Genomic DNA, 27,416 nt, shown 5'->3' on the forward strand with positions numbered 1-27,416 from the left:
AAATCAGAGATGTGTTGCCTAAATCATATAAAATCAGAGATGAATTTAAGTTCCTGCAATATATAATACTGCAATATCCTATGTTGAGGAATTTTGTAATGGATTTGATAATAAGGCATGTTGCACTTCCTTGATTTTCTGGTGATGGAGCAAAATTATTTCAAGAGGCAAGGAAAAATTCATTACACCACTAATTCTGTAGTGAAACCTCATATATCAAACAACGACAGGAAAACAGAGGAAATATTACATGGATGGAGTGACGTTTTGAATTATTACATTTCTGCTTTCTATATTGATTTTTTCTTAAAATGTTCAGGTATGGTTTGGATATATATATTTTTTTTACTCTTAATTCAGTTCCAGGATATTAGAACCTTATTTGCCAATACAAATCTCTAAATAAATCCTATATTGAAAAAAATACATATTATACTAGGTTTTAGGAACCTGTAGGGCACTAACTAGAATGTACTAACACAGAAAGGAAATTATGTTTCAACTTTTCAGTTTGAGACATGGCTGAGAATAAATTAAACACAAATTATTTTTTAGGAAAACTAAAAATACCTGAAACAAATTGTTTTGTGGATCAGATATATTTTAATCTTTTGGTCACTGAGTAAACCTTCCCATTATTTGCAGTTTTGCGTGCACATTTTCATGTGACTCAGGATGACAACAATACACCCTGTACGGGGTCTGGCTGAGCCCCGCAGCAGCCCCCGCAGCGCTGTGCTTGCGTTGGTAGCGAGAAAGGCGGTGCCAACACACCAGGGTTTGGCTGCTGCTGAGCAGGGCTCGCCCAGCACCAAGGCTGCCTCTCCACCATCCCACCCCTACCAGCAGGCTGGGGGTGGGCAAGATCTCGGGAGGGGTCAGAGCTGGGACAGCTGACCCAGTGGCCAGAGGGATATTCCATACCGTATGACGTCTGCTCAGATATGAAAGCTAAGAGAAAGGAGGAGGAAGGGGGCACATTTGTTATTTATGATGTTTGTGTTCCGGAGCAACCAGTATGTGTACTGAAGCCCTGCTTCCCGGGAAGTGGCCGAACGTCGCCTGCGGGTGGGAAGTAGAGAATAACAGCTTTTGTTTTCTTTTGCTTCCATGTGTGTGACTTTTGCTTTTGCTTCATTAAACCGCCTTTATCTTGACCCACAAGGTTTTTTTCATCTTAGTTTCTCCCCCTGCCACGTTCTGCAGAAGGGAGTGATAGAGCAGCTTGGTGGGCACCTGGCGTCCAGCCTTGGACAACCCACCACACCCCCCTTTGGATAAAATTGTGCCTGAAAGCTCGTGTTGATCATGTGACCCCTTCAGTTACCATTCTTATTTTCAATGTTGTTGTTGCATTTCTTCACAGTGTTGCCCAGCAGGCAACTGGAAAACGAGCATTCGTCTTGAGTCGGTCTACATTTGTTGGCAGCGGGAAGTATGGAGGTCACTGGCTGGGTGACAACTTCTCTCGGTGGAAGGACATGCACCAGTCAGTCATTGGAATCCTGGAATTCAACCTCTTTGGCATTCCCTTCGTAAGTCCGGTGCCCTTCAGGGAGCTGCTCTCTCATACACAATATCACTTTAAATTAACTCAAATGTTTTCTGAAATAAGCTGCTTGAGATGGCCAGCAGTAACGGCCTCCACAGCATAAGGAACTGCAGATTAAAAAAAGCTAAATGTCATCAATCTTGGCTGGCTGAAGAGAAACAAAAATAGCACAGTTAGATTCAGATTAAATCACTGCATGCCATCCAAACCCAATCTCTTTATATTATGTATTCTATCATTGAGGTCCCTTCATGTATTTCTGGTTTTGCAAGCTGGGCTGAAGAATTTGTAGTTATTGAAATGCAGTCAGATCTTCCACAGTGATGTTAATACTCTAGGAGCCAGTACAACCTCAGTCCTGGCAAAATCCATATCGTTATGGAGCATTCTTATAAAGTCACCGGAAATAGATATCTCTTTCTGGAAATAATTTTTATTTTTAAACTTGTAGTTTCTCAGTTTTGGGCCTCAGTCACAATCACAAACGCTTATCCAACGATTTTATTTTTTCTTTAGATTGGTGCTGATATCTGTGGGTTTAACTATAACACTACGTACGAACTCTGCTTGCGCTGGATGCAGCTTGGCTCTTTCTATCCATTTTCCAGAAATCACAATGCAGAGGGAAACAGCGTAAGTAGATGAAGTTACGCAAAGCTGTAATCTATGACTGTGGTAACGATGATGGGGATTTATATTACCTTCTCAGAAATTAACCTGCCATTCTCGGGTAAACTGGAGTGGTGGGTGAAAAGGAATGCTGCACCGAGAGCTGGAATTACACAGTGACGTGTAAGTTTTTCCCATCCATAATGTAAAAATGGCATAGAAGTGCTGAAAAACACATAGCATCTAACATCTGAAAGCCATGCAGAAATATGTGCCGTGTACTTTGAATGACAGAAAAGGTCTTCCCACACTGCTGGTAAGACTCATCCCCTCCATCTTTTACCAAATGAAGGCCTGATTTTATTTAAGAGCTAGTAAGTATCACCACATCTTCCTACTCCCTTGTTCAGTACATTTTTTGTTTCAGTACTTCTGTATCTATAATAGATATTTCAGGAAGGGAAGAGAGGTTTTAAACACCATCCTTGCTGTTTAAGAGCAAGTTTCAGACAAACGTCACAGTCAGAAAGTCCAGACAAACATGTGAGAACTCCAAGGAGAGCCAGCAATAGTGACAACATTATCAGCCAAGAAGCAACAAAGACTAAAAAAAGCCACTGAGCCCACGAGAAGAATGAAAACATGCAGTCTCTGTCCAGACTCATGCCCTGGCTTCGACTTAGCATAAAGTCCTTTCAAAACTTGTCACAGATAGAAAGAAGTATCAGGTTGTTTCTAACTATGAACAATTTGAAGGTCTTGCAGCCTTTGTTAAGTACACTGTGTTTATTTGAAACTGTGATGAAATGGTTCTGCTAGTTCAATAAATGCCTTTTTTTTTCCCCCCTCTCCTTCTGTAAACTGATCCCTGCAATGCTGAAGCTTGGGTTATTAGCTAACCTTCAGTTTTCTTTGAAGTTATATCATCAAAATGTTGCAACATTTACACCCCCAGAAAGGCCTCTGTCTCTGCGTGGAAGTATGGTGGACGTTCAGCAACTGGCCAAATGCAGAAATAATAAGCTACAGTGCTGTCATTAGGAGGGTCAGGAATTACCCTGTAGATCCCTGAGATACGCTGAGATATTTCTCTCCAGGAGAAAAATGTCTATGAAGTGTTAGCTGCTGCTCTTGATAAATACTCTCTGTTTACCTCTCCGCTAAAATCAGAGGTACCTTATCTATATATGTTTGCTTGGCCCTTTGGGCATGCAAATGGGGTCTGACCTGGGTGAGTGGGTGTTAATCATATATACACAATTAACGGGCAGGCAAAGAGTGTGACGGGAGCTGCAACTCAACATTGAGTGAATGACAGAAGATACATTTGGTTTTATTGGATTATTTAAATCCTTTTAAAACGCTGTGCTCACTGAAAGAAAAGAATAAGGCATTTTGGGTGACTCAGCATCACCAAAGAAGTTTGATTTTTTGTGAACTTAGGCAATATTTGTACAGTGTCAGAATACCGGTAAAAATACAGTGTGATTTTTGAAATAATAGATAGATGCTCTGGAGTTCAGAGTCAGCAGGGAGTATTATCAGTGACTAATTCTGATGTAAACATAATAATGGAGAAATTTAACTTAAATATTGAATTTAATTAATATTAAGTTAGTGTTAAAGTAAAACCTTAAATATCCACTTTGCCTAATCCATTGAGGATTTCAAATGGTTTAATTAATACTTTTCTTGTCTGAAAAGCACTAGATAATATAAAAAGCTTTGTTACTTCTGTTCCTTTTATGTTTCCTTATCCTTGGAATTCATCATACGTTCTTCGATTTTAATGAGAAAACTGAGTACTCTGGGAAAATTTTGCGAAGGAGGAAGGGAGCCGTGCGACTCATTAGCTGGCTCGGCTGAGTGCCGGGGAAGGTCAGACGGGAGGAATAACGGGAGGTGTAACTGTGTCCCAGCGCTGCCCTGGGCTGCGCGCTCTGCGCCCCGTGGCAGGGCAGAGGCAAGGTTGCCTCGACGCGCATCAGAAGCAGCGAGCGCAGGCAGATCGCTCCAGCCTGCCCTCTCCCAGGACAGCATCGCTGGCAGCAAGGAGGCAAGCAGCAGGGCTGACGCGTGGGCGTCCCCTCAGTCGGGGCATCCTAAAATGGTGGGCACAGGAGGAGAAATCAAATTTCTTGGTATGAATTAGTTTTCCCCACCCCGTGCAGTGACTTCGGTCACTCCTGCTGGCTTCAGCAGGGCCATGGGTTTACTCTTACTTTTAAATAGATTTGCCTTTATGTTCCTGGCCAACATAATTATGTTTCTGCCTTTGTTTTGCACAATATCAGTCTTCCCCTTTTCCTGTGTTACACCTTCTTTGTCCCAGAGGGCTTGCAGCTCCAGGATAAGCTAAGGTCTGGAGACAGGGTGTCTGTTCCCACACATGGACGTGAAAGCCCAGCTCCCCTCCCATCACGAGGCTAGGGGTGGTGGCAGAGGGGTCACGTACACCGTGCTGGGACCTGGTCTCTCTGAACTCATTGGAATTTTTCAAGTAGGAAAAATTTATGCAAATACTAACTTGGTGATAATGGGTGTTGTTCTTAATACATCTTTCAGTTTGCAAATCGGTGCTTTTTCTTACTTAAACACTCACTTTTGCAGCATTATGTCAGTCACAGCTTTCCTTAGGTTGCACATGGGTTCTCTGCTCAATTTGCAGTCCCTAGTTATAATGCTCAGTACAAATCAAAAGCTTTTCCTTAACAGGAACAAGACCCAGCAGTGTTCGGAGAAGAGTTTGCCAAGATATCTCGCACCACACTTCGGATCAGATACTCACTGCTGCCATACTTATACACCCTGTTCTTTGAGTCTCATGTTCATGGAAGCACGGTGGTGCGGTCACTGATGCACGAGTGAGTTTGGAGTCTCTCTTTTTTATCGTATTTTACCCACAGAAGTAGATGAACTTCTATATACAAACTAGTCAATGTCTGTTTGAGAATAGTCACAGCAATGTTGCTGCATGCTCTCCCTTAAAAAGAACAGTTTTACAATGAAATCTAAACAAATTACATGCACAAACACCCCCTCTTAATATATGTAATAGATTTTCATTAAAATATAACTTATATTTGTTTTCAGTGGGGAAAAACAACGTAAGTAATGAGAATTCTGAAAATATCTTATCTTAGGAAAATATGCAGGTTTCTTTATTTTTAAAATAGGAATCACATACCTGTATTTTCTCTATTTGAATGGAATCTATGAAATCTGTATTCTAGTCCAGAATGCCAAGGCAGCCTCAGACAGAGAAGTCTCAATTTTTCAATCATCCACAGCATTTGCTTTTTCCAATTTAGCACTTGCATCTGCATGCTATGTATGAAACTTACATCTGTGTCCACAAATTGCACAGACAAAACAAGAGAGATGTTTGAGCGTAGAAGCAGGTGCAAACCCGAGATTAATAAATACAGACTGAAAAATCACATGGAAAATGTGACTCAGATTTTTGGAACAACTGATTTTTTTTATCTTTGGAAGAAGCAGGAATCAAAGTGAGGTTTTGTTTCCCCCTCAGCAACTCTTAATTAGCTTTTTACCTGCTTTTGGTAAGTTTTCTACTTCAGAATGCTTTATGCAAAGACTTGAGCAAAAGGAGTGCAAATAATACATAGGAGAGGCTACTTACTGCCCGAACCTATGGCACAGTTTAGTCTCATTGATGCAAGCTACGTCCTGGTCTGTTTAAAGTTCTTTTTCCCAGTAGGTTAAAAACATTTTGGTTAAAGGGTAAGGCTTTTTTTGCAAATTAAACTGAGATTACACTAAAGTGCAGACCATTCAAGTATGGAAAGGATATGCATAAAACCTGTTTGCCTACTCAGCATAATGGCTAACTGATAAATTTTAAAAGTACTATCCCTCCCCTTCCTACTCTGCTACCTTATTTAAATGTGTTCGTTAGCGAGAGGTTTCATAGGTGCTCATGTCTTACAATGGGCTGTATGCTATTTTGAGTATTTATTTTAGCTCTGTTTTTGCTTCATGAGGTTTGTATTAATATTGGAAATGACAGAGTTAATTTTGGCATTCATATTAGCTAATCACTGCTATACAGAATTACTTTAGTGATGCTCAAGCTGCCTTTCTGACCATTCCCAGCATACTTTTACTCATCTGGGCCACATCTACATGAGCAAATTTCCAAATTTGCTTTGATTTGAATTGCAAAGCAGTTTCACATGCCCCAGTGGAGACTTCCATTGAGTGAAACTGAGCCGAAAGTTGTGCCCCAGCCATTGATGGCAGTTTAGTCAGCGATCAGACTGGGATGACTAGGAAATAAAACCTCTAAAATGCAAGCAGGGAGTGTAGGCATCGGGAGATCAGTACAAACTGTTTCACTACCCAGCTCCCACCTTGGCGGGCACATCACTTGCTAATGTTGCCATAGCTAGGTCCTAAAATGGCTTAAAAGTATTTCTTACTATTATGAGTTAATTTGGGTTGCTTTTGTTACTTAATGAGTATTTCTTACTATTTCTAATTAATATTCATTGGTTTAGTGGGTCTGCTCAAGTAGGGAAAGTGACCCAGATACTAACAGGAGGAGAAATGTGGGTTTTAGAGAGAGAACCAAAACAGAATTTTGGATGTATGGATGATTGAATTTTATATCAAACCTTTCCCTTACTTGTAACAAATACAAAGGAGATCTAAAAAAAGGGCATTGTTATTTTCAGGTGGAGTTCTTAGGAGTTCACAAGCCTTACTGTGAAAACAACTCTGCCTGGGCAAGGAGTCTCCAAACAATAGTTAACTCATATGATCATTTCATGTTTTTCATTTGATTTCAAATATTCAAGTGCTCATTTCAAATAACAAACAGGAAAACCATCCCAGTAGATTTCTATAAGCACTTTGGATGCCTCTGAGGCTTTCACTTGGTGAAACAGAGGTGCCGGTAGCTCAGGGGTACAAAAAGAGTGGGAGGTGGTAATCCATTACTGGAAGGAAAAGCTCTGCTTCATGGCAACAGGAAAAATAAGACAGAAGAGAGGCCAGCATCTAACCATCAGAAGCACGTAGATAGAATTAAGCACCTTTCACAGATCACGGATATGGCTTAATGGCTTATATTTTCAAAGTGAGGAAGTTCATTTGTTTGCTGTATTTGTGCTCATGGTTGCTCTAATTGCATGAGAAAATAATGCTGAGTTAGATGGTGAGATGTTTCTTTCCACATGCAAATAAGACCCACTTCTCTTTTGTCATAATGTCTTGATCAGCTTTTTCTCCTGAAATCTCCCACAACAAAGTATACTGAATCAGTATTTTATTACAGCAAAATTATAAATACAGAGAAGCTATTGAGATGGCAAGAAAAACTAATGTTTTATGTTTCAAAAACTTCAAGATAAGGTAATTCATCAAAAACCACACCCCACTTTAAATATTTACGAAGCATTATGTCAAAATGCAGTAATGACCAAGATTGAAGTGTCCAAAAGAGCTACTAGTTTTGGCAAAAAGAAACTCTGAATAAATTGAGTTTTCTTTCAGGCAGGGCCTGGGGCATGTCTTCAAGCACATTTTTCCCCCGAGTTCCATGTACTCCCCTAAACGTCCAATATTTCAGAAATCTGAAGTCTTTTTATTGCCGAGGAGGTTTTCCTCATTTGGGGTAATTCCTGTAAGTCTGGGCTGGGTGCAGTGCGTGCCTATGCCCTGAGCAGGGAGGGTGTCAGAGCAGGACACCGACACTGAGCTACTCTGCTCTGGCCACAGTACAACAGAAACCTGTCTTTAGATAGGGGCAGCTGCAAAGGCAGTTAAACAGTCACAGTAAATAATTTTTTAAACCAATTAATTTGGACATCCTTTGGGAAGAACGCATTAATATGCAACAGCTAGTGTGATTTTGTCAAAAGCAAATGGTGGTAAACCATCCCACATGCCATCTTTGATGAGGCAGCAGGGTTGTTGGGTGGGAAAAGGGGGCAGAAGAGCAGGAAGAAAGCAGAAGGTACAAGGTACCTTGATTTTAGGAGGGCTTGAAACAAACTCCACATGCCATTCTTACAAGCTAACTAGGGAAGGAGGATCCATTATGAATTTCCTCAGAGACAGGCTTGCAAATGACTGAAAGCATATTTAAATTCTTAATGGTTTTGTGCCAGATGAGTGGAGGTTCCTGAGATGGGGAGGATCTCTCCTCTTTGCCAGGTACTATTCCGTATTTCCATTAGCTGATGCATGGTGGCACGGAGACCTCTCCCCAGGCTGGCAGATAATGCCGAGTGAATGGGGCTGTAAGCACTCTGGAGGACATGACCAGAATCCAAAATGATTGCAATGTATTGAATGAAATGAACTTAGTTCCATCAGTTTTCATCCCTTCAGGAAAGGCAGCTAAAAAGCACAATATATATGAACTTAGTTTTGTGTTTGCCCTGCAGAAGATTTCTAATGTAAATTTGCGAAAGGTGTGGGAAGCCAGATTCAAGGATTTTTACAAATGCTTTAGTTCCTAGAGCACGGTGTTATTCCTCCGTGTTCCCTCTCCTGGTCCTGGCCCCTATCCTGCTCTTTGGCTCCCTCGATGAAGTCTCAACTCACTGGACAGAAATTAAGTTAGTAGTTTTCCCACAGCTGCTATTCTGAAAAGAAATCAGCTCCAGCATTTTGTGAGGGTTCTGGTCTACTCCAGTACGGTAGGTGCTACTGTAATTTCTGAACCTCTGTCCAGCTTTTGGCATTCCTTCAACTGGGAAAAATATCTGGCAGCATTGAAGGATGCATCAAGGAAGTAGATTTCTTGTCACAGTGAATAATATCAAAAATATTCTGCAAGTTCTACAAAAAGGTGAATTAATGTTGTGCATCTCACTTTCAACACTAGATTTACCTCTGATCAGCAGACTCATGGAATAGATACTGCCTTCCTTTGGGGACCTGCTTTTATGATTGCTCCTGTTCTTCAAGAGGCAAGTACTGTAATTAAAAAATGCCATCGTACTCAAATAAAAGAAACAAACTGTGCTTAGGGCACTGGATGACATTCAGGGCATGTTTGCTTAGGAATTCCACCCATTTCTTCCCTCCACTGTCAAAGCCTACAGAATGCATTTCTGAGCAGCACAGACAGTACAGAGCTGCCCAGTGCTTGAAGTGGGAGGATGAAAGTGAGGGCATGGCTTTTCCCTGCTACTCCAAGCGCTGAATGGATGTAAACAGGCTGGATGTTGTCCCTCGTGTGCTCCTGTTATCGTGCTGACAGCTCCCTCCAAGGACGCATGCAGAGCAGTAATTGTTAAGCTAGGAAGAAACATGCAGATATTAAAGCAAACTGGTTTCCATATTACCAGTCACCCACAGCGTTTTGGAACTGCAACATCTCAGGGGCTGTGATAGGAGTTTCCCAGCTTCACAGGCAAATACAGTCATTATGGAAGCAGTAATGGCAATGTTGGCTGCTAACGTGACAGGTTTTAAAAAGCAGCATTTTCCTATGGCTGTGCTGGGCATGGCTCTCACTGCTCAGCTGGACCAAGGGTGGGTTTCTCTTCTTGCCCCACTGGCTGCTGTCAGCATCAGAAAGGTATGTCTGAGAAGAGCTAGATAGTGTTTGTGATCAGCATGCTGTCAGAATATCTGATATGTTTTCTAGACATTGCTGATGATCAAGCTTATAAATAGGCCACTGTTAGTCACTTTTTTTTAACAAGCCCTTGTGCCTCTGTGAATTTAAAAAGAAATTCTTACTCCTGCACCTAAACCCATTCTGACTCCACTGAGGTGCTTCATCCATCAGTCCTTCAACTCCAGACTCCCCCAGGTTTCTAATAGCTGATGGCTAATGAGATTTCACAGGGTCTCAGACCAGAGAGATGATGTAAAATATGAAAGAAACCTTCCCATGAAGAGAGGCTGATAAACCAGGAGTGGCTTTCTGCAAAGATCTGAATGAAAGGGAATATTATAAAAACATATAAAATGATAGGGGGACTACATAAGGGATTCCTAACATTTCTGGGGGGACTGCAGCAGAAAAGAAAGGCCGAGTGCCTGTGGCTTGATGGGGGAAGCACAGCTTTGGAGGCAACACCTTGCTGGGTCTTGCAGTGGGAAAGAGGTGGCAGCCAGGGCTTGTGCCAGCTAGCAGGGCAGGGGCTGAGGTGAGCTCTAAGCCCCTCACCGTGGCACTGCGGGCCAGCAGTAACTGGGTCAAACCAGCATGGCACCAGCTTATCTAGAGAAGATGGGTCAGGGCCAGCTCTTTCCCTCTGGGTCAGGGCCAGCTTTCCCTTCATTCCTTGAGTCCTAGGGTGTGAGCAGGTGGGACATCCATCAAAACCAAAATGAGCCTTACACATTGGCGCGTTCTTTAGGGAGTCATGAAGGCAAGGCTCATCACAATTCAGATTACACACTTTTCTGCAGACCAGAATGTCCAGGGTTGTCATAATATTGCAGAGAAAATATGGAGAGAGGGGCATCTTGACTTTACAGGGTTTTTCCTTCAAGTTTTAAAGGTGCTTTGTAGATTAAGCCTACCTTTATTTGTTAAACAGCTAGTAAGATCTAAACAAACTACCACAACCTTCCTTACTGCAGCACTGGGACACTTTGCCTGAGATACTTAGCACTGTCCACTGTGGGAGATGGGCTGTGGGACAAGACAGATTTCCAGTTTAGCAATTGTTGCATTCTATTGTGAGATTTGCATACTGTAATAAATCAGTTATTTCTTAGTCCTTCTATAAATACACACATACATACATACATATATATATATATGTAAAAAAGCCCTAAAATGTCAAACAGTAACTTTGCCTTAACTCTTCTCCACCTTTACTCTTCATGCTTCATATGCTCCCTGGAGTAGACCTTGGGGGTAAACCATAATTCAGCAAAGGGGCAGACATCCATGTTGAGAATCAAAATTAATCTATGAAAATAAGCAATTTGTGACAAAAAAGGAAGTATGTTTTGATTTCAGCTTTTCCTGGACTTAATAATGCAAAGTGCCTTTAACATGATTTCATCTCTGCAGCAATATGATACAATGCACGCTGCAAAATGAAGTACAACAATTGTGCAATTAGCAGCACATTATTTATTATTGTTTACCGGCAACTTCAAATTGTTGCCAAAAAGACAAGTGTTTGTGTATCCTTGCCAGACCTTACACTTTGCCTATTTCTGCAACGGGAATGGTGCAAGAGGCACTGAGCAGTGGTGTCCCCACGCTCCATCGTCAGATGTGAGGATCTGTCTTGCAAAGGCTGCTGTAGACCTCACTGGGATTGCTCAGATGTCAGAGGAGTGCATCTAGGCCAGTTGCATTTGCAGTACAGAGAGTGATGTACTAGACGAAAATAATCATATGACATTGACTCATCCCACGGAATGTCAGTAAAATACCCCAGATAGGGTTGGTTCATCTATTTAGTGTTATGGGTTAGCCAGCACTAGTCCACTGCTATGGTAATAACTCAGCCATAATATTCAAGATTTGATGTTATTAGAATATTCAGCATACATCTCTCCATGCGCAAATATAATAAAGCTAATGTAATATCAGAAATGCAAAAAGAAAAAAGATTTTAATCACTTTATACCAATTACAGGGAGCAAGATCTGTGGATGTATACTTCCCTGAAGCACCATGGTTTGACTACTATACTGTATGTATTTTTAAGATACAGTTTCATACATTTTTTACATAATTTAAAATGGTACGATTCCAGCAAAATAACTTTTAGCAATGTTCAGCAGTATTTTTACTTCAGCATCTGTGTTTAAGAAAACTAGAGCACAAAAAGACTACACCAGGCTAGCCGGGAGAGTAAATTACACAGCTTTCAGTAGCATTTTATTTTCTATTTTTGGATTGTAAGGCTCTAAGAAACAGAGAACTGAATTTTCAAGAGCAGTCTAAATTTCAAGATTTCTTTCTTTTCCCTCCTTTAGCGTATGTTTTAATTCTTGTACTGATACACTTCCCTGCATAGAAACAGCGACAGAAACGTGAGTCGCGCTCCTGAGAGCGTGCTGCAAACCATTTTGTGCATGCAGTTTTGCACAGGCATCACTTTTGACAGAAGGCATATTTAGAGAGCAGGGTGAGGCTCTACTCTGAAAGATGCTTCCAAGAGATGCAGAACAATCAGCTCTGTGGAAAATGCCAGCCTCTTCCAGTTTCAGGGACTACAAGTATTGACCTTTCCAACACCATCCCCAGTATTGCATTTCTAAAAGTGCTCAGTTTCAACCTAACTATGCCCGGCTGCAATCTGCAGGGTAAGACCAGCGTTGGCTTCAGCAGCAGTAGTTAGGCTGATGCTAAGAGCTCTCAGAAATGGGAACCCAGGAGCATCAGGCTGCTCTGCTCTTAACTACCCTGAGCAATGCTGGCAGAGGAGTGGGTAGGACAGAAATGCTTTCAGAGGAAATTCAGACTTATTTGTAAAGAAGTTTAGTCATTTTCAGCAATTGGCTGTTGTCCTCAGATGGAGGTTCATCCAACCCTTTCCCCCTTTTTTTTTCATAAGACTGTGGCACTGCAAGGGCAAGGATTGCATTCAGCTCTCCTTGTTGTGGTTCCCTTTGAGCCCCTCTTGCTGGGCTGGGCGTGGGGATGGCAGCCCTGGTGTCCCTTGTCCTGCCCGTGGGGCATGCCCCTGGCAGTAGCAAAGCTCGCCTCCCAGCATTTGGCACGTACTTGCCATACACATGGCGCTTATCCAAAACCAAGGCTGGTTTACCATTTACAGAGGGCAAGAGCAAAGCCTTTCTGGTACCTACTCTGTACATAAACCTTGTGTACACCTGGTTTTGAGGCATTAAACCAGAAAAGAATGATGCAGAGAACTTAATGCTGGTTGTCTACACATAGATGAATTTCACTCATTGAAGGATGTAATTACTTTTTGAAAGGGGAAGACTTGTTCTTAAAAGAGAAGAAGATCTACAGTTTACATTCCCAAATGATTATGAATCACATACCTTAAACTGAAATGTGACAGGCTTCATATGCATAAAAAGAGGAAGCAAAAGTTCCTTTTGCTTTATGCACAGTGTCTTGATGAGTTTGGTGGTTTGGGTTTTTTTTTTTTACAATATAAGGAATAATGATACCATTTTTAAAGATGATTTGCTGTCTTTCGTTCACGATGCTTCTATCTCATGCATATGCATCACTGCAGGGGCTAGTTCCTCTTTCATGTTAAAAAAGGAACTTGAATAATACCCCTGAAATCTGCTTTTTTGTTTGCATTTTCACTGACATAATTGAGATGAAGATGCACCCCTTGGTCTCCTTTTCAGTTGTATATGGTCACAATGTACAGTGCCTGGATCTGTGGGTTTTTAAATTGCATTAACTTTTGTGGTAGGGTAATAAAGTGCCAAGTACCTGGATCAAGAACTATGCTACTGTGGCTGCCCCATTGAGCAAGATCCCTCTGTTCATCCGTGGAGGCTACATCCTGCCAGAACAGGCACCAGCCACGACCACTACTAAGAGGTAATGTCATCTATATCTGCCATCAAACAGCCATGGTGAGGGTCAGACCCACAGCCAGCCAAAAAAGCAATCAAAAGAGAGTGCAGAAGAGAGGCTATCTGCAGCTCCCAGCTGCCATCCCAGGTGATAAGGAAAGCATTTTTATCCCACTATTCAGACTATTGCATTAGAAGTCACCCCAGAGGTGGCCCACGTCATCATTTGCACAGCTGAAACCTACTCCTGGCTCTGTGGTTATGCTCGGAAAAGGTTTTGCACCTCTCACTGTCACGCAGACCGGCTGTCGGTCATTCAAAGTAAACACATGCAAAGGGAAAATGCAAAACTCTTCTCCTTGGATGAATTTATAAAATGCCACGGGCAAGGTGGAAAACCTCAAATCTCTTTTGAGGAAAATGATTTCCCCATGCCAATGGGTAATGTACTGGTCTTAAGTCTGAACCATGCTCAGAAGCTAATGTGAGTAGGGAGGGATGGGAACAGCACTGTGCAGCAACCAATCCAAACCATAGTAACGTGGCACTGGCGAACAGTTGCTTCCTCGACTGCCCAGTTATCATACACTAAGGCCACTAAAGAAGGGAAAACTGGTCACACAAGCACTCAAAAAGTGGGAATTCTACGCTTCAGTGGCACAGAGCAAGGCAAAGTTTTTGTCATCATTTCAGAAGACTGTAAATAACTTGGAAGGGGCAGCGCCCACAAGTTTGTATTGACACTTCTCAATGTTTGTCAACAGCCGTCTGAACCCATTTGGGCTCATTATTGCCCTAGATGACCAAGGAGAAGCTTCCGGATCTCTCTTCTGGGATGATGGTGATTCAATCGGTAAGCCTGGTCCCCTGCTATGAAGCAGTGTCTGTATAGAGGGCTCTCCTCAGGCCACCCTTCCAGCTGTATGACGGCGCTGACTTCTGCTAGAAATAGCTGGAGAACCGACCCCAAGTTGAATGTTACAGAGGTGAAACGCAGATTGCTCCTAAGTCAGTGTTTTGATATGAGAAAGGTGTGACACGGAACAGCTGGCCTGCTCGTGGCGCGTTCCCCTGAGATCACCCTAATACTAGAGGAAGAGATTAAATAGCCCACAAATCGTCTTAGTCTGATGTTAGCCACTCACTGCAATTAATGTGAACTGCTTATGGATTTTGCTCCATTTTGATATCAATCCTCCTTGCTCTGTTTTTTGACAGATACTATTGAAAAGGAGAACTACTTCTTGGCTAAATATACATACAGCAAAGTAAGTAGCATGCAAGGTACCTGCATACATACAGATAGCTAGCTGTATTTTAGTGTGGCCATTGTAAGGTGCTGATGTCTGCTGTTCTCTGGAAAGCTGCTTTCTTACAGCTCAGCCTTTAAACCTGGTAAGCCACCTAATGCTTTCATTTACAGACAGCTACAAAATAATCCAGCTATGATGCTGTAGTTCTGAGTTTGCTTCATTATCATAGTGACACATCGTTAACGTCCCCGCTGTGATGTGAACATGAAAATTCAGCTTTTCAGCTCTTCTTCTTTCCCTGCCCCCCCCACCCCCCACCCCGAGTCACAGCTTCTGGGTACAAGGGACCTTTTTCCTTGTCTTCTTCCTAAAGACACTTTTAGTCTGATGGCTGGGAGAAGGCTACATTCCTCTCTTCAGGATATCCCAGCAACTCCTTAACTCTAATCACTTGAAGTTCTTATTTTGTGGCCCAGAGAATTATGTAGCCTCACTTCTTTAGCTTGTGCTTCCTTGTCTGACAGCACAGAGATTGCTCTCATGCTCGGTCTCCCACGGAGCTCTTCAGCATGCTGCTGGCAACCCACTGTGCTGATCAGCTGCCCCATGCAGCCCAGGAATGGGTTAGCTTAGGGTCAGCGCACTAACGCCTTTCACACAGTGCTCACTTCTGTGCAGACGTGTCCTGAGAAAGCTCTATAGAAAAACCCAAGTGTCTAGGCTTCAATTGTGAAAAATAGTATAAAATAACCTACCATAAGTTCATGAGTGTATATGATAGTAAGCTGTGGAAGTTATTGTAAAAAACCCTACCCAACTTCAACAATATATACAGATCATATTTCATCTACATTCCTAGCATTTGGTAAGAAATAGGATATTGTGTGTAGACCGTGGCATGGTTTTGGTCAAAAGCCAGCTGAACATGAGCCAGCAGGGTGCCCAGGGGGCCAAGGAGGCCAACAAGTGTGGGACAGTGTGGCCAGCAGGACCAGGGCGGTGATCGTCCCCCAGTACTGGGCACTGGTGAGGCCACAGCTTGAATCCCATGTTCGGTTTTGGGCCCCTCACTTCAGGAGGGACATTGAGGCGCTGGAGCGTGTCCAGAGAAGGGCAACGGAGCTGGTGAAGGGTCTGGAGCACAAGTCCTGTGGGGAATGGCTAAAGAGGCTGGGGTTGTTTACCCTGGAGAAAAGGAGGCTCAGGGGGGACCTTGTCGCTCTCTGCAACTCCCTGACAGGAGGCTGTCAGCAGGTGGGGGTCGGTCTCTTCTCCCATGGAATGAGTGATAGGATCAAACAGCCTCAAGTTGCACCAGGGGAGGTTTAGTTTGGATAATAGGAAAAAATTTTTCACCGACAGGTTGTCAGGCATTGGAACAGACTGCCTGGGGAAGTGGTTGTCACTATCCCTGGAGGTATTTAAAAGACGTGTAGATGTGGTGTCTAGGGACGTGGTGTAGTGGTGGACTTGGCAGTGTTATGTTAACAGCTGGACTCAATGATCTGAAAGGCCTTTTCCCACCTAAATGGTTCTATAATTCTATGATTTTCATGCTGTGTATTCCTAAAAGCCCCAAAGTAGTCTACAGAAAATATTCAAAAGAATAAAATCATGTTAACCTCTACTGTGATATTGCTTTTACAATGTATGTCTTCCAGGAGCAAGAGCAAGCCAGGGTAAGCCAAAGGATTTTATGATGGAGTCTTGTATGTTTGTGAGATATTTTGCTGGAACTAATACCACATACTTAGACTTTAAATTTAATTTTTAATGTATTTTCTTCTTGGTTTACCAAGAAAAAAAAAGTTCTTCTTCAAAAAAAAGGATATTTTAACAGCAAAAGGAAGAAAAATCACTTCAGCTCTCTGTAGTCTGTGTATAAGTAATTTATTGCAGGAAGGCTACAGAAAAACAATATCGAGTTTTATATTAAATCCTGATCTGTGCAAATTAGATTGTTGATTCACTGGCACTTCCATTTCTCATTGCTCATATTTGACTTCTGCCTGTAAATCCATGACTGAAGTCCCTATATGCATTCCAATAATCTCTAATGTTGATTTTTTATTATGTGTTTATAAAAGAAAACAGTCCATCTCAAATAGCAAATTGCAGATGTATGAGAAATATATGAAGTCTTGGTATTTGTTGCACATTTGTATAGTCTTAAAAAATTGTTAGTGAATAAATTAATCAGACCTAGTCTTAGGAGAACACACAAGTTTTGTTCCCTAAGACATTTACTGATAAGGTTTGACATTGCAAAATTTGCTCTGAACCCAGCACAAGTGTTGCACAAGTAACAGCAACAGGATTAGACTCTCTCATTTATATTTTCACGTAAACAACCCAGAAGTACAAAGAAGAATTCAAGGCTAGTGCAGGCACTTGAGAACGACTCAAGTTGCCTGGTACTGTCTCACTGCGATTGGCATTTTAGTTCCCTTGATACCTCCGTTTTGACAAGCATAATGGCTGAGTACCCCAAGTCAAAGTGCCCCATATATTAAAATTACCAGTCTAGAAAAATACGTGAGCCAGATATGTAAGATCCTCTGTACTTCAGGAAGGAGCAGGGAGAGCCATAAACTCTGCCTTCATCCCCAGATGTGGCAGAGAAGGCAATGTGCTCAGACTGTACCAAGTGAGTCCAGACTACGCTAAAGGGATGGTGACGGGAAGGCTTGCCCAAGGAGATGGGAGCTTCTGAAAGGATGGATACGCTACCCACTGGGTACCTGAATAGCCTGAAAGCAAGTTCCTCCTAAAACTGGTCCAATTTTCAGGGAGAAAATGTGAGGGGGAAAAAAAAAAGGTGAAGTTCATAGGACCAGAGCAAGATAGTTAAGAAACAAAAATCATGACTGCTGCTCAGAAGTGCAGAAGGAAATCCTGGCTTCTGACCTCACATCTAAGGCTTCTTTTTGCTTCGCATTTATCGGGCTTTCAGTGATATCCAGAACTCAGAACCTCCCTGGGTCTAGTTGCTTTAATTACTGGATGCTTGGGGAGGAGAGGGTCACTCATTCCCCCAAACCATCACTTCCCTGTCTCCCCAACACCTTCAGTTCTAGTTTTTGGTCAGAGGGACAGTGGTGTCTACTGCAGAGTCCTGGCTCAGGGCCTCAGAGCTCGAGTGCAGCCTCATTTAGTCATACAGTTGCAATCACTGAGTTCAGCATCACACTGAGCTCACTGGGTCTATGTGGCCACCTTGAGCTAGATCTCCTGCTTAGCCACAACTGAGGCAGCAATAAATCACCGTAGCAAGGTGGTCTCTCTATACTGAACCTCCCTTTATGCTGCAGCTCTGCCAATGGGGAGAAGACACCTCACATAAGTACCCTAACAAATTCTGCAGAGGCTTTTAGAGGCCTCTCCCCATTTGCTCCTAATAGCCAACACTCCTTATTTAGGCAGTTTAAATCAGCGTGCTGGGCCTTAGCCCTTATTTTTAGTGTGGATGCCTGAAATAAGCAGTCTAAGCACAGCCCTGACTTACTAACACTGTGATCTAGCTTCTGCTCCCCTCCTACTGTGCACCATTGAAATAACATAAGCTAATTTATGCAAAAGGTTCCATCATGAATTTCTCCTTGGCATATTTTTAAAAAGTCATGATTGCATAGTAATTCATCATTTCCTGAGCAGTGTAATTCATCTTTATTTCCTTAACAACTTTGATCACATAACAAATGCAATGATTCCTCTTCATTGCTTGCATGGGAAATGACTGTCGCTGGTGATCCAAATGAATTTGTTTAATGACTTTGTATGTCCTCTTGGTTTATCCCTAAATACAGGATATATAGTAAATAAGAAGTACAACAAACAAAGCTCTGTGGACCTGTGCTCCTTCAATGTCCTTAAAGCGGGGATACATATAACAGCAATTTCTAGCAGGAGCTGTGGGGATGTGGGGCATAAAATAGGGGCAAAATATCTAGCAGGTGATGTTTGTGGAAGATGCAAACAGTTTAAAACAGTTCATTGTGGATGTTAATTAAATCTGCCTTAGGGTCACTAATTGAATCTCCTTATCTGGATTTTGGCTTTGCTTGTACCCTGTAAATGGGTACAAGAACCAAATTTGCATTGATTACAAGTAGAAAAAACATGTCCAAGAAGATTCCAAATGAATGGTGTAAATGTTATTTTGTTTCTTCATTTGGTAGTTTATAATCACACACGAAACCATTGTTATATAAAAATGGATGTGACTGGTTTTTCTTTATGATCTCTGACTTGAATATCTATGTTGGAAGACATCCTATGTGTTGATTGACAAAGATGAGACCACAACAGTAACAGTATGCAGTAAGTCACCTCTAAAGAGTTGTAATGGCCCTAAAATGTTCTCTGTGGCTTTTTCCAGGGAAACCTGAAGACAGAAATACTTAAAAATGGCTACCGAGGGGCTGACACTCTGAAGTACAATAAAATTACAATTCTTGGCCTGAAACTGAGACCTCATGCTGTTGCTGTGAATGGAAGAGCCATCCATGGAGATGCTTTCGCTTATGAGCTGAGTGGGGTAAGAGCTGCACTGAGCAGTTATGAAAAACTTTGGGGAAAGGGGGATAGTCAATGAATAACAGGAACAGTTTCTCATCCACACCTCTTTACATTTCCAAGTGTCACCAGATACAACAGTCTGAGTTGTAGGGGGTGGGGGCAGGGGAAGCAAAAGCAAGAGTTGTTTTAGGAAAGTTTAATCTTCGCTATTACACATATGGTCTCTTCTGCTTAATGTCTGCCCCTTACACAAGTTTTTAAACTAATGAAGTAATGAAAAGAAGATCCAGCTCCACAAACTGGGGGGAAATGTTAGCAATTTTATGGTCATTATTATCACTCTGGTAACATGAGAAAACTTGTCGACCCTCTCTATCAGCTGCTGAAACGAAGTGATAGAGAACTTTTTTCACAATTACTTAGTGTCCAAAAATGATTACAGCATCACTGGCTCTAACGAGTGTCACCCTATCTTCAGAGGAGGGAAGGGCAAATCTCAGCTGTACCTTTGTGTTCCTAAGTGAGACAACAGTTATGGTTTCAGCATCTTAAAGCTCTGAGTCTCAGGTCAAAAATGCATGACTTGCTTGTGCAGTGCTCCCCCAGCACCAACAAGAAGATGCTCCAAAGGGGACAGACTGAACACCCCTAACGAACAGCTGCAACAGCCTCTGTGGTCCCAATTGCCTTTTCCACAGGAGAATAGACAAAAGGAGCAACACTGGGTAAACTTCCTTTGCTCTGGTCATTTATCCTACATCTGTCACCAGCCACCAGGCTGAAGTGGGCTGTGCACACTTTGCATGAGAAGCGTTGCTCACTCCTCAGCACTGGTCTGCATCTAGGAAACTCCCAGTACTAACACTAAGATGCCACTAACTCACCATTCAATCAAAGATAGCTGAGGAACAAGCAATGGATGTCACCTTTTATGCTACTTTACCCATTTGGCTTAATGATTTAAGTTTATTTGTAACCAAAGTGTGATCCCTATTATACACACCTGATTCTAACAATTATTTTATTGAAGGAATCTGTAAAGGAAGAAAAATTGCTAAGAACAAATTTCTGCCTTGGAGAATCATAAAAAACTCACTTTCAGAGACGATGTCATAAATGTGTAACCAGTATTGCCTCAAGGGAAGAAATTGTTTAACAGCCAAACTGCCTCTAAGCAAGTTGAAAGCGACATAAATGTGGCAGGGTAACAAAAATACTCCATTGAGATGTGCTTGAAGGCACCAGTCACAGAAATCCAGAAGATAACTGCATACTAACAGCATCACATAAAAAAGATGATTAAGACTAAAAGGCTTGTCACGGAAGTATCGTTTAAAATGTGATTTAAGCACAAAGATTATCTCAGTGACTTAAAAACTGCTTTAAATAACAGAGAAAAAACCCACCAAGCTGCTGCATTAGGGAAGGTCCAAAACTACACAAAAATTACATCATTTAAACCAGCTAAATATATTCCTCTCACAATTCTAAAAGATTCAGTCAAACCTCTCCCACCATCCCCGTACAGATGTTGTAATGCCATTACCTATAATCCTCTCATGTTTGACTCTCTATGAAAAAAATAAGCGCTAGCAGCTTGGGTTTAGATCTTGGAAACTTACAATCCATGTAATTAAAAAAATAACAAATTCTAAAGGGCAAAATTGCCACTTTCTCACAGGCTTAATGAGATTACATAGTGTATAATAGTTTAACAAGCACAAAGACTGTACTGTTTGAAGGGATGTAGTAGAAAGTAACTTCTACCACATTGCTTTTGCTATACAGAAAGCAAATTTGCCTAAAAGCAGTGCTTAAGTGCATAATTGAGCCGTAGTTATTTGTATATAAATAGAAGCAGTTTGCTTGGTAATAAGCCACTTCTTTCTCTCTGATTCATGCAGTGCTACCCTGGTCTGACATTTGTAATACTGCAGCATCTTCCTATTATTAGCAGTCTCTTATCTTCCCCCCGCCCCGCCCCTGGAGTGTGGTACCCTAAAAGCCACAGGAATTCTATTATGACTGCAGCAGGAACATTGGAAGAGCACATCTGTTGGCCAGGCTTGTGCTGGCAACAAAATGACCCGGGCACAGGAAGGTTCTCCTTTTTCTTCCACTTGCATTCTCTGCTGGGAGGTGCAGGGAGGTTCCCAGTGTCCATAATTCCCACAGTCCGCGCAGTAGTGAAGTCTGGAGAGGCCTTTCCGGCTGCCTGGCACTTTTAGGTTAGAGTTTGCATGGGGTTGTAGTATTTTTGTTTGGATCCAGTGCTGTATTTGAATAGAAGGAAAATTATTCAAGAAGTGGAATGCCTACTTACCAAGTAGTGGGAGAGAACTGTTTTTGATGAAAGATGACAATATTACATACTTTGAAGAAGTGATCTAAACATAGACTGTTAGAGTGATGATAACATGAATTTGTGGGTGGGTAAAGAAATAGCTAAGAGGTGTGAATGGATATCATGCATTTTAAGAGATTATTAATTCTGAAACCTAAAGATAAAACTGGTGAAGTACTGGAAATGGAAATTATGTGAGTAGCATAAAGTACATCAGCTTTAACATTGAACAGAGAGAGCAGGACAGGTATTGTATTTATGATTTCATATTTAATTCATTAATCAGTTTTAAACTGTTCCTGAACTCCTAAAAGGGATGTTGAATTGGATAGAGCAGTACAAAGATGCATACTTGCCTACCAGATGATGTTAAGGGAATCATGAAAGTCTAAGCTCAAGTTTCCCTTCTTATTCTCTGCTTTGAGCTGGTCTTTTTTCAAGGATTTTTCATTATTTTTCATATTAGAAATAATTTTTTCATTATTTTCCTGTCTTTTATCTTCACAGAAACTCACTTTACGGATTTCTGCCCCACTTACTCAGGAGCTCAACATTGTTATTTATTAGAATGGTCAGAAACAACTGGCATAATTTAGCATCCTTGGCCCTCAGATAATGATCTTACTTTGATTTTAATGTAAAAAAGCGTTTATCCATAAAATGTTGCTTATGCACCTGATTACTGATCTTTTCCTATGTAGTATTCGTAAAGCAGTATTCTTCAAATAAAATTTTCAGTAGTAGTTATTGATATTACCATAAACTGATGTGTCTTTGAAATATCATAGAAGAAATCATCCTGAAAGTTTTCTCTCACTGCAGATGGAGATAATTGGAAATGTTTTCTATGGGACCATATTCTGGACAGCATACACTGTTGTTTTGTTTATTTTCAAACCTATGGTGGCAAAAAAAACACAAAACCAAACCAACAAAGGAACAACTGGATAGTCAGCTTAATGCACATAGCCCTGTTCTGCGGGAGGTGATGTGTGTTTGTCAGGAGAATGCATGGGAAACAGCTAACCAAAGGCTGGGGATGCCTAGACCTACTTTGTACTTCAGCTATTTCTAGCTGCTGAATGATGTCCCAAGACTGTAAGAAGCTCCAGCTTGTGGAAATGGTTCTGAGTAGTTGTTGGTATTTTAATAATATAATATATAATCTGCCATAAATACATTATATAATGGATAGCCTCTATAATATAATAAATATTAATACAATATTATATGACGTTACAAAAACAGCTGGTACAAAGCAGCCGATAGTCCAAGACTAAAAAATTTACAGCTGTAGTGATCATTCACTTTTGTGTCCTGAACTGCGATAAATGCAAACCCAGGCATGTCTTGGTATCCAGTGATCATAAAGAGAATTTGTTGAAAACTTGGGGGATTTCTTTCAGGAACCTGGTTCTCTCCAGACACTGTTTCCAGTGTTAGAGTAGCTCTTACCACAGCAAATGGTTGGTGCCCTTAAACGTACACTGTGACTTCTGACAGGAGGGATCCACATCATGGCAGGGTCAGAGCTTCACCAACTCAGCTGTTCCCATGCTTTTGACCCTATGCTAAAAACCTCATTTTACCTTTGTTGATATTTACTTATGAGAAACACGAGTCACAATTTGTTTTAATAGTAAAGAGGTACTCCAGTAAAGGAGGTTGGGAAGGGGCTGTGATCCAGTTTGGGCTGCTAGCACCAGCTCTCCCTTCCCCACCAGCGATGTGCTGCCCAGAGCACTGCAGGCAGTGTTAAGCTTCATCTCAAGCTCCTTAAGGTGCTTGTGACTCTGCCTGTTCCTGTCTGCCACCACAACAAAAATGTACAGAAAATCATTCTCCTGGCAGAAATGCCATGTCAGTTCCCAACAGATTAATTCTGCTTCCAACACTCTGCAGGGAACGGCCTCAGCCAGTCTACTCTTGCCAAAATCTCTCCAATGCCACTTCTTTGTGGAAAACTGCTCCTGGCATACAGACAGGAGTGCAAGCGCAGCACATTTCACCAAGGATGTCTTATTTTCACAATGATCAGTTCTAGACCATTCAACAATAAGGATTTCATCCGGGTGTTTCTACATGATCACATTTCTTCTGAATTAGCCAGGACACACAACACAGCAGTATAAGTGTCTCCAGTTTTTGCCAGCTGCAGGCAGACAAATGCAGCTCTGGCTGGCTGCTTTCCCAAAGCAAGTCAGGTCTTGCGGAGAAACTTTGAGAGCTGGGTCTCTTCGGAGCCTCTGCTGGCTCTGATCTGAATAATGTGGAACAAGCAATTTGCTCATCAGCTTTTTCTGTGGGAAGAAGCTCGAGAAGATACAAAAACGTGTAGCTGAAGATAGTGAGAAAGTGTTGAGGAAGAGCAGAATATGGGCAGTGGGGTGAAAGCTGATCTAAGGTGAGGGATGAGACAACCATCTTCTTTGCTTAAGGATACAGCACATAACTAGACTGCTTGATGAAATAACACTTAAAAGTATGCCCCTCTGCATCCGTGGCCGGGGCAGACTAAGGACCTTGTGCAAAGGAAGGATGTCAGTATGGTTTGTGAGAGCTCTGTGTATTTGAGAGAGAGGAGAGCAGGAGAACCTCTGCCAGAGCAGACACCAGAGGCAGGCAGCCAGAAAGAGCAGTACTTGTCAAATAAATCTGAGGAACAGCAGAGACCCAGAGGACACGTGTGTTCTGTGTGTCACGGGTCTGCACCAGGGAGCTCAGTGGGGCCAAACAAGCCAGAGGCTCCAGCTGGCACAGGAGGTGCCAGCCCTGCTGTCACCAGCTGCACACGTGTTGTCCTGGGGCTCGGCCACCCTGCCAGTCATCCTCCCCTGCTGCCTGTGCCAGTCGCGCGGCTGCACGCCCCGCGCGTGTTGCAGGCACAACCAGAGAAAGCTGCTGGGTGGCCTGACAATGTGGGTAAACCAGACCAGTCCTGTGCAGGATCCAGCCTCTCCTGCGTCCGATGGATAGCTTGAGATGAAGACTCCTTCGCAAAGATGGCATCAAAGAGGTACTGCTCTCAGTTTTCCCCAGAAAGAGGGGATGCTAGCATCTCACCGTGGCAAAAGAGCAAAGAGAGAGATAAATCTGAGCACCAAGTCAGAGAAAGCAAATTTGTAAACACCCTGGCTGAAACTGGGGGGAGGTGATGTTTTGGTTTGTTTGAGGGGAGGGCTGGTTTTTTTTAGTGAGGAGGGTTTGCCTCTAATCTGCCTTACAGTGGCTAAAAGCAGGAGTGGGAGATGAGAGGGCAGGTGGTAAATTTGCTGACAAATGGAGAAAAAGGAGATTGGTGTGGAAGTTGGAGCTTGGATGTGGCTGGAGAGAAGGGAAGATGTCACCTCTGTGAAAAGCTCTTTGCTGTACAACCGCATGCAGCCAACCAGTGCTCACAGGTTTTCTGTGAAATCAGTGACTAACCTAGCAACTCCATATATATCTTAATAATATAAAAGCAGAAAAATGCACTCCTACCTGCATCAATATGCTGTTCAGGCTTGTATTACAACCTCAGTTTTATTCCTTTCTTGTTATCTTGCTCCTTGTAGTTTCAGTGAACACAACAGGAAATCACTAGACAGTAACACAGCCACCTTGGGCTCTGATTTCACATATTTATTTCGTAAAAGTAAGCAAGACAGCCCTTGGTCAGCACTTGTGTTGGGAACATCAAAGAAAAACAGTTTGTGCACACATGTGTGCATATCTGGCTGTTCATCCTATCTAAGCATCAAGGTGCAGGTGTAATTTTAGATCTTCTACACTTTTTTGAAGTTCTGATTACCCTGCTTGTTCTTTCCCATCCCAACAATTTCTTTCTTTTTTGTTTTTGAGAAAAGGATAAAGACTTCTACAAAAAATACAGAACGAGTTATAAGTGATATGAGCTGGATCCAAGAATCTACAGTCAAATATTTTACTGTCTTTTAAGAGTAGATTAGATTAAACATGAACTTCCCCAGATGTTGGTGTGGATTAAATTTGTTACAGATACAGATCTTCAGTGGAGAGAGAACATCTCAGGCTGGGATTTAAAAACATTCGTAGTCAGCTGCTTTCTCCAGCCTGCTTTTGTTAGCCAAGAAACCCACCAGCTGAGTCCTTCAGAACCTGAAGGAGCTGAAATATAAAGGGAAAAATCCTACTTTGCATTTCAAAACCCTGTTAATTCTAGACTCCTGCCTTACAACGCCCTGAAGGGAACACGGAAAATCACCAGCCAACGTACAACGTACAACGTACAACCACAAAGAAGATGCCATTAGGTTCCACTTCTACAGAGAAAGAAGTAAACGTTCTCCATTGCTACTCCATGTACACTTCTCTTTTTATTTTTTTTTTCCCCTCTAAAATGGGTGATTCTAGGTTTAATCTCAGAGGATCCTGCTGCCTGTTCTTGCAAAAGGTTCATGCTGATTTTGTGTAACATGAAAAGATGGTGGCAGTCTGGATCAGTTACATTGAAAGGAGCAGCACAAATCAAATGAAGGGGACACACACAGAGGGCTCTGCTGTGCTCAGTAAGCTGGACACAAAACCCATGTTTTGGTATGGCCAAATGTAGTATTGTATGTCTTGGAACAAAGAACAGACAGAAGAAGATGGGACACTGCTACAGCAAAGAGACGCTGGGGAAGTTTTGGGGTCCAGTTGGATGACCACCTGAGCATGAATTCCCAATGAAAGGTTTAATCAAAAAGGAGGTAGAGCAACCTCAGATAGACAGACAAGTAAAGGAAGAGATGTTATAATTCATTTGTTTGTTATACTGGTACCATCTGTCCCATCCTGGTGTCAGAAATGTGTAGAATATACTGAAAAAATAAGCTTGCTACGAAGAAAAGCCAAAAAAACCCAAAAACAAACCAACAAGTCTGAAGGACTAGAAAAATGCCTTTTCCAGGGAGAGCACCAAGGAGCTCAGCCTGTCTCTGGTGGCCAAGAGAAGGCTCAGGCCCATGAGAGTCTCAGTGTAACTGTGGGGGCAGAAATGCAGTGGCAGAAGCTCTTAAAACTAGCAAAGGTAAGAGTCAATGTCTGGTAATGAAACTAGACAAATTCAAAGGCTGATATTTTAACTGTGGAAACAGCTTGTCAAAAGCTGTAGCGAATTCTCCTTTAGCAGAAATTTTTAAATGAGAAGGGGATGCTTTTCTGAAATAAATGCTCTTGCTCAATAATTCAGGAATTTTTTGGAACTGTATTGCTGTCCTGTGTCACACCAACTGATCACAGCAGTCCCTCTTGGGTTTGCAATTATGAATAATGAAAGGGGTGTTTTGTAGGTTTTTTGCAAAGCATATTTAGACTTCTGTGACAAGTCAGTGCTTTTGAAGGTCTCCACATAGTTACAAAGATCATAAAATGTCATTGATATAATTGGCTTTTTGGTAAGTTTTGATAAGTAATATATTTTGAATGTTTAACTTCTTGTGAAGATTCTGACAATTACTTTTTCCTATCACCAGGTGTAACCAGAATCTTCTTGAAAGTTAAAGCAATTCACTACCATTCTCATGCAGGGACTGTTTGCCACCTGGGTTGCCAGCGTATCCAGAACAAAGAATAATATCACTGGGTCTGTCATGAGCATGAAGTAGAGAGCAAGACAGCCCTACCGCAGAGCTGCTGCCTGGCTGTGTGGAGCAGTGACCCCTTTCCTGGCCCTTACCCC

General features: G+C 42.0%; 1 protein-coding gene across 2 annotated transcripts in view; it reads left to right on the top strand.

Annotated features, from left to right (window-relative positions):
• Positions 1-22,499, top strand: part of LOC130150682 (sucrase-isomaltase, intestinal-like) — a 58,672-nt gene extending 36,173 nt beyond the window's left edge. Inside the window, exons 13-22 of one of the 2 annotated variants that reach the window (XM_056341848.1) lie at positions 1,367-1,535; positions 2,069-2,185; positions 4,877-5,025; positions 9,018-9,106; positions 11,753-11,805; positions 13,516-13,646; positions 14,386-14,474; positions 14,840-14,889; positions 19,253-19,411; positions 22,244-22,499. In XM_056341848.1, coding sequence (XP_056197823.1) covers positions 1,367-1,535; positions 2,069-2,185; positions 4,877-5,025; positions 9,018-9,106; positions 11,753-11,805; positions 13,516-13,646; positions 14,386-14,474; positions 14,840-14,889; positions 19,253-19,411; positions 22,244-22,303 — 1,066 coding nt within the window. In that variant the 3' untranslated portion in view covers positions 22,304-22,499. Of the gene's footprint in view, positions 1-1,366; positions 1,536-2,068; positions 2,186-4,876; positions 5,026-9,017; positions 9,107-11,752; positions 11,806-13,515; positions 13,647-14,385; positions 14,475-14,839; positions 14,890-19,252; positions 19,412-22,243 lie in introns of those variants that run through there. The other variant, XM_056341850.1, reaches the window with a different exon arrangement.
• Positions 22,500-27,416: the final 4,917 nt, after the last annotated feature.

The sequence above is a fragment of the Falco biarmicus genome, chromosome 5 (genome assembly GCF_023638135.1).
Source record: "Falco biarmicus isolate bFalBia1 chromosome 5, bFalBia1.pri, whole genome shotgun sequence".
NCBI lineage: Eukaryota > Metazoa > Chordata > Aves > Falconiformes > Falconidae > Falco > Falco biarmicus.